General features: G+C 43.2%; 1 protein-coding gene across 1 annotated transcript in view; it reads right to left on the bottom strand.

The window, feature by feature from the left end:
• The window catches only part of ndnf (neuron-derived neurotrophic factor), a 10,039-nt gene extending 8,635 nt beyond the window's left edge, over positions 1–1,404 (bottom strand). The window contains 3 exon segments of the mRNA XM_034112907.1: positions 1,167–1,249; positions 1,251–1,346; positions 1,348–1,404. Coding sequence (XP_033968798.1) covers positions 1,167–1,249; positions 1,251–1,346; positions 1,348–1,404 — 236 coding nt within the window.
• Positions 1,405–7,765: the final 6,361 nt, after the last annotated feature.

Below are 7,765 nucleotides of genomic sequence, written 5' to 3'. Positions count from 1 at the left end.
CACGACGTCTCATTTATTATTTAGATCCTGCTTCTCAGATCCTGTTAGAGTCTGTTTCCTCTCTGTTTACAGGAAGAGGCCGTCAGCAGATCACAGTTTCCTCCTGACTGAAGGATCAGGTTTATCTTTGTTAGAGAGTAACATGCATCGCACGCATTATTCTATCTTCAGACATTCAGTCACATTCAACTAGGCACAGGAGCATTGACCTACCCTTATTGCCATGCATCAAGACAATCATTCCTCTTGCAAATTCAGAGATCAAATCCAATGAATTTCTCACTAAATATAACTTGTTAGCTTTTAGGACGAAGTTAAGTTCAATTTTATGGCGAGATGTCCAACCCAGTCTCACGGCATTTTGTGTAATAGCCACGAAATAAATGTAATCTATTGATTAACCAACACGATTTCCCCCATTATTTGTACGATTTAAAAAGCAATGTATTTCTATTGGTAGTATGTTTCGTGCCGGCACCACGTCCTTTTGTCCGGTCGGGTCTTGGAAGACCGGAAGCTGTGTGGTTCATAAAAACATGTTCTGACTCAATATCAAGCCACGATTATTGTTTTTATTTAAATCGTATAATGTCGGACTTTTTTTTGCCGTCCCGCGAGGAAAATAAATGGCTCAGAGCCTCAGAATACTGACATCTGTATTTTTCTAATTGTTATTATTTACATTGCCGAAAAAATTGGGGGAAATGGTGTTGGTGAACACGAATCAATAGATTCATTTCGTGACTAGAACACGAAATGCCGGTGAGACCTGGGTTGAGATTTTCCTTACGTGTTTTATTTTTATTCACTGCTTTCTTTACGAGGGTAAAATACATTTTCATTTGTTTTGATTTGACTCGGGATCTGACTTTTAAGCTTCCTCCCTTTCGTGCATGGGGAAAAAAATGTCTTTGTATTTTTGTCTTATTTTGTATTTTATTTTATTTGATGTATTTTTGTCTAATTTATTGATATTTTGTCTTATTTTTGGTATTTTGTATAGACTGTATATTTTTCTTAGTTATGGGCGTACCTTTTGGGCGTGTCCCTGAACATAATGCAGGTGTTTGACCTCACCTTTTGGGCGTGTCCTCTGAACATAATGCAGGTGTTTGGCCTCACCTTTGGGCGTGTCTCTGAACATAATGCAGGTGTTTGGCCTCAACCTTTTGGGCGTGTCTCTGAACATAATGCAGGTGTTTGGCCTCACCTTTTGGGCGTGTCCTCTGAACAGGTACCCGCTGATCTCCGGCTCCGTCGGGGATGACGGAGGAGTCGTGGAACAGCGTCTTGTCTCTGATCTGCATCTGGAACAAACCCTCGTCTCTGGTGGGAAGCTTCTGGGCCGAAAACTCCGATTCCCAGAAGCACCAGCAGCACCATCCAGCCTTTGCCCTGCCTCATCCTGGAAAACACAGAGAAATACACTTTCATTTACTTCCGTCTTTATCCTGGAGAAACGTTGAAAATATACTGTCATTGATTCCGTCTTTATCCTGACCTTTAGACAGAAATTAGATATACTTTATTGCTCCCTAATTGGCAGTAAGTGTGAAGCTAGCTTAGCTTAGCATAAAGACTGGAAACAGAGGGAAACAGCTAGCCTGATGTATGATAAAATAATGTTATAAGTGCCATAATGTACAATAATGTGACCTTTTTGTGTCTTTTACAGTCAAATTCATCCATTTAATCTGAATCTGTGTTTACGCAACGTGAACTCTTTCCACCCAAACATGCTGTAATGTTGACGGCAGATTATAATACATTTTGTAATATTAGGCTTACTTTCCAAACTCTTTCCATCATCATACGTCAGAAAAATACAAGTAGACATTTAGGCGTGTTAAAATTATTAGTTAATTTGTAAAATTACACGTAACTGTATTTGTGAGTCATGTACGATCATTATTTCTAAAATCATTATTATTTTAAGCCTCTGCAATGACAGCTTAATATTTCACATCTGTTTTCACTGCCTGCTGCGTCTGAAGGTTAAAATAAGACGATGGAGTTGGAGAGAAAATATTCTTTTGGCTATGAAACGGTCCACTTTATAATCCTGGCTGAAACCCTGACTCGTCCTGTCTCCATTTACTTTCAGTATGAATACATTTTATTGGATTTAATGTCTAAATTAGTTAGTTTTTCACCTTCAAATAGAACGGTTAGATAGAATTGGGAGGGATGAAACCCTCTTTAATGGTCACACATGCAGAGCACACAGTGAAATGTGTTCTCTGCTTTAACCCATCCTGTACCAGGAGTCTAGAACCAGGAGTGCTAGAACCCAGGAGTCTAGAACCAGGAGTCTAGAACCAGGAGTCCTAGCACCAGGAGTCTAGTACCAGGAGTCTAGAACCAGGAGAGTCTAGAACCAGGAGTCTAGAACCAGGAGTCTAGAACCAGGAGTCTAGAACCAGGAGTCTAGCACCAGGAGTCTAGTACCAGGAGTCTAGCACCAGGAGTCTAGAACCAGGAGTCTAGCACCAGGAGTCTAGAACCAGGAGTCTAGCCACCAGGAGTCTAGCACCGGAGGTCTAATACCCAGGACTCTAGCACCAGGAGTCTAGCACCAGGAGTCTAGCACCAGGACTCTAGCACCAGGAGTCTAGCACCAGGAGTCTAGAACCAGGAGTCTAGCACCAGGAGTCTAGAACCAGGAGTCTAGCACCAGGAGTCTAGAACCAGGAGTCTAGTACCAGGAGTCTAGAACCAGGAGTCTAGCACCAGGAGTCTAGCACCAGGAGTCTAGCACCAGGAGTCTAGCACCAGGAGTCTAGAACCAGGAGTCTAGTACCAGGAGTCTAGTCCAGGAGTCTAGTGCCAGGAGTCTAGCACCAGGAGTCTAGTACCAGGAGTCTAGAACCAGGAGTCTAGTACCAGGAGTCTAGTCCAGGAGTCTAGTGCCAGGAGTCTAGTACCAGGAGTCTAGCCAGGAGTAGCACCAGGAGTATAGTGCCAGGAGTCTAGTACCAGGAGTCTATCCAGGAGTCTAGTGCACCAGGAGTCTAGCCAGGAGTCTAGTCCAGGAGTCTAGTACCAGGAGTCTAGCACCAGGAGTCTAGTACCAGGAGTCTAGCACCAGGAGTCTAGAACCAGGAGTCTAGCCAGGAGTCTAGCACCAGGAGTCTAGTAGCACCAGGAGTCTAGACCAGGAGTCTAGTTACCAGGAGTCTAGCACCAGGAGTCTAGTCCCAGAGTCTAGTAAGCCTAGCCAGGAGTCTAGTACCAGGAGTCTAGTACCAGGAGGTCTAGTACCAGGAGTCTAGTACCAGGAGTCTAGTACAGGAGTCTAGTACCAGGAGTCTAGCACCAGGAGTCTAGTAACCTAGGAGTCTAGTACCAGGAGTCTAGTACCAGGAGTCTAGTACCAGGAGTCTAGTACACAGGAGTCTAGCACCAGGAGTCTAGTACCAGGAGTCTAGTACCAGGAGTCTAGTACCAGGAGTCTAGTACCAGGAGTCTAGCACCAGGAGTCTTAGTTACCAGGAGTCTAGTACAGGAGGTCTAGTACCAGGAGTCTAGTACCAGGAGAAGTGGGCAGTGAGAACAAAGGAGGTCCTGATCAAGATGACATCTAATCCTTTCCAGTAAAACAAACATTATTGATCACTTGTGAGAAAGCCAGCCTGTTTTTGAGGTTTATGCTAGCTTTAATAAGTTAATACTTAGCATACAGACATGAGCGCTGATCAATGTTCTCAATGAAATCTTGATGAGAAAACAAAGTAGTGTACTTCCCAAGATGTTAAACTCTTTCTTTGACAAAGCAATCAGAGCTTCATATAAAAAACCCTTTGTGACAAATACCATGTTCTTTTGTGTTTATGCTAATTTAGATACGCTTATATTTAGCATAAAGACAGGATCAATCCCATCTCACTTCTTGTATAATCATCTCTGCTCATCAGCCTGTGGCCCCGGCCCCACGGGAACGCATACGGCAAAACGCATATGAACGCAAACGCAATCGCCAAAAAGCTTCCGTCCACACGCAATAGACACCGGATAGTGTCTGTTCACACGAGACGGCTCCGCTTAGATCCAACCGCTGGAAAAGCTGCAGTACATATGCCGAGCCTGTACGTGGCGCTGTAACTTCCTCCACAAAAGCAGCGAAGAAGAATGGTTGTCATGGCTGCACTTCTGTTTATTCTCCGCAGTGGGGGCCGAGGGATCCGGGCAGAGTTTTTCGCCGGTCAACGTGTGTTAAAGTTTAAATCTTCCGGACAAAATGATAAAAGTGCCGGTCAAAGGTCTTCTTTGTTATTTATTGAGCTTTAAAAACAAATGAATACGACTCTATATAATGATATATAATAATAAAATACCAGAGCCTCTCTTTTCCCTCTCTTCTGACAGCGTCAGTGTCTGTCTCATGCAGACAGCTGATCCAGTAATGAGTGACCAGACAGTAAAAATAAACATATTTATAACTAGTTTAGTTTGAGAGGTAATTAAAATAGCTAAGGGTGGATGATCTGACTTGAAGTGTGTGTTTTTGCTCTCGCTGCATCACAGCGGGAGGAGCTGCGTGTCTCCGTCCTGTCAGATTAGACTTCACTCGCGTTATGTCCATATCGATGATAAAGATAAATAATCTGAATTCAGTGTGCAGTGTACTTTGAGGCGGGGGGTGAGCAGCAGAGGTGGGGAGAGGCGGGGCCTATTGCGTCATCATTATCACAAAATGACCGTATAGGCGACCCCACGGCCCCGTTGGACCCCCAGAGCGCTCCGTTCCCAGATCTATCCACCTTTGGACACGTTGTCGTTTGCGGGGTCTGTTTTCTATCGTTTAGTTACGGCCTCGTGTGCAAACAGGGCTATACGCAAGAGAAAGTATGCGGATACAACCCGTTTTCGTCTCGTGGGGCCGGGCCTCAGTGAGTGTTGGGTAAATGCCTGTTTTCATGATGTTCAGAATGGCTTTTAGTCTTTGGCTTCTTCCTTCCTTTCCTTTCTGCAGAGCACAGCGTGTTGGCAGCAGACATTACAGTGTCTTTCATCCACTTTTATTTGATGTTCAAATGTGTTTTCCTAGCTTCTCCTCCTCTCAGTTTGAACCTTAATTAACACTTAAGTGAGCGGAGGAAGGGAGGGGATTTAAACATTTAAAATACAGACGCGTAAAGGAAAAGCTTTCGCTATAAACTCTTTTTCATAAAACGCTTGACTTAAAATCTCTAAATCCCTGTGTTTGAGTTGTATTGCAGTGTGTGTGTGTGTGCGTGGCGTGTTGCTGGTGCGTGTGCGTGTGCGGTGCGTGTGCGTGTGCGTTGTGCGTGTGTGTGTGTGTGTGTGCTGGAGCTCTCTATTGATTTCCCTGCATTGATTGCAGCTGATGGGAACGTTAAATCCCCGGAGATTTAATCAGGGTAAATGACGGCAGATTAGCCAGATACTTTACTGCCATTTATCTGCCAGAGAGAGGGTGTACCTTTTAATGACCCCTCTCCCCCTTTCTCCATCTTTCTCCCTCCCCCTTTCTCCATCTTTCCCTCCCTCCCCCTTTCCTCCATCTTTCTCCCTCCCCCTTCCTCCCCCTTCCTCCCTCTTGATCGCCGCTTTACATCCAACAAATAATCTCTTTCTGTCTCACAACTAACGAATCCCGCCTCAAACGGTCCCTCTCTCTTCCTCGTCCTCCTCCCTAAACACTGACAGAGACTGTCTGCTGAGACCTCAACTTGTTTACTATTTAGAGGCATTTCTAACTGGTTCATACTGTATATAACTATACCTCTTTTATATGTCATTATATTCTTATATTATAAACATCGCTCTGCAATTCACTTCACATCTGAGTGCATTTCTTTGTCTCAGCACTTGAATCTAATCTAACGGAAAGGGTCTGATCTTCTACCTCAGCCGTCGTCACTAAAACACGTCTTGGTTGAGAGTGTATTGCAGATACTTTTGAACTTAAGTACGAGTTGTTTAAGAGTTTCTGCAGTATGAGTAACAGCAGAGGTCTGAATGAACCTCGACACGACGCCTCATTTCTGCTCTTTAGAAACCCGCAGAGAGAAATCCTGTCTCTGTTGGACTTCAGAGGAGAAGAGCAAGCCGTCTGTAAATCACAGATCTTATCTTTCTGTCACTCTGAACAAAGACAAGTCTATAAACAAAGGCTCAGAGGGGGTTTGTCCCACGGCTCCCTGAACACACCACACCCACAGCACTGATGTCAATCACACATGGTAAACAAGCTCTTCATTAGAAGCATTTACAATCCTTTCTACAACACCTTTTTAAGAACTATGGAAACGGTTCAGAGTCACTCTTTCTAATCAGAGCTCCATTTGAGGATGAGAAGTGAAATATTAATAACGTTTGATTGATTGATTGATTGATGATGTATCTGTCAGCTCTGTCATCAGCACAGTGATTAAGAGACATGTCAACATTCATTACAATAATATACAAAAACTAACTGATTATTCTGTCAAATACTAATAATAAAGAGTCCTCTCCTGCTGATGTTCAGGTGTATATCAGTATGTAGGTCTCTACTTTAAAGAGTCCTCTCCTGCTGATGTTCAGGTGTATATCAGTATGTAGTGTCTCTACTTTAAAGAGTCTCTCCTGCTGATGTTCAGGTGTATATCAGTATGTAGTGTCTCTACTTTAAAGAGTCTCTCCTGCTGATGTTCAGGTGTATATCAGTATGTAGTGTCTCTACTTTAAAGAGTCCTCTCCTGCTGATGTTCAGGTGTATATCAGTATGTAGTGTCTCTACTTTAAAGAGTCCTCTCCTGCTGATGTTCAGGTGTATATCAGTATGTAGTGTCTCTACTTTAAAGAGTCCTCTCCTGCTGATGTTCAGGTGTATATCAGTATGTAGTGTCTCTACTTTAAAGAGTCCTCTCCTGCTGATGTTCAGGTGTATATCAGTATGTAGTGTCTCTACTTTAAAGAGTCCTCTCCTGCTGATGTTCAGGTGTATATCAGTATGTAGTGTCTCTACTTTAAAGAGTCCTCTCCTGCTGATGTTCAGGTGTATATCAGTATGTAGTGTCTCTACTTTAAAGAGTCCTCTCCTGCTGATGTTCAGGTGTATATCAGTATGTAGTGTCTCTACTTTAAAGAGTCCTCTCCTGCTGATGTTCAGGTGTATATCAGTATGTATGTAGTGTCTCTACTTTAAAGAGTCCTCTCCTGCTGATGTTCAGGTGTATATCAGTATGTAGTGTCTCTACTTTAAAGAGTCCTCTCCTGCTGATGTTCAGGTGTATATCAGTATGTAGTGTATCTACTTTAAAGAGTCCTCTCCTGCTGATGTTCAGGTGGTATATCAGTATGTATGTGGTCTCTACTTTAAAGAGTCCTCTCCTGCTGATGTTCAGGTGTATATCAGTATGTAGTGTCTCTACTTTAAAGAGTCCTCTCCTGCTGATGTTCAGGTGTATATCAGTATGTAGTGTCTCTACTTTAAAGAGTCCTCTCTGCTGGATGTTCATGGTTGTATATCAGTATGTAGAGTGTCTCTACTTTAAAGAGTCCTCTCCTGCTGATGTTCAGGTGTATATCAGTATGTAGTGTATCTACTTTAAAGAGTCCTCTCCTGCTGATTGTTCAGGTGTATATCAGTATGTAGTGTCTCTACTTTAAAGAGTCCTCTCCTGCTGATGTTCAGAGTTTGTATATCAGGTATGTAAGTGTCTCTACTTTAAAGAGTCTCTCCTGCTGATGTTCAGGTGTATATCAGTATGTAGTGTCTCTACTTAAAGAGTCCTCTCCTGCTGATGTTCAGTGTTGT

Source organism: Trematomus bernacchii, unplaced genomic scaffold (assembly GCF_902827165.1).
Source record: "Trematomus bernacchii unplaced genomic scaffold, fTreBer1.1, whole genome shotgun sequence".
Taxonomy (NCBI): Eukaryota; Metazoa; Chordata; class Actinopteri; order Perciformes; family Nototheniidae; genus Trematomus; species Trematomus bernacchii.
This window is presented reverse-complemented; position numbering and strand designations above follow the sequence as displayed.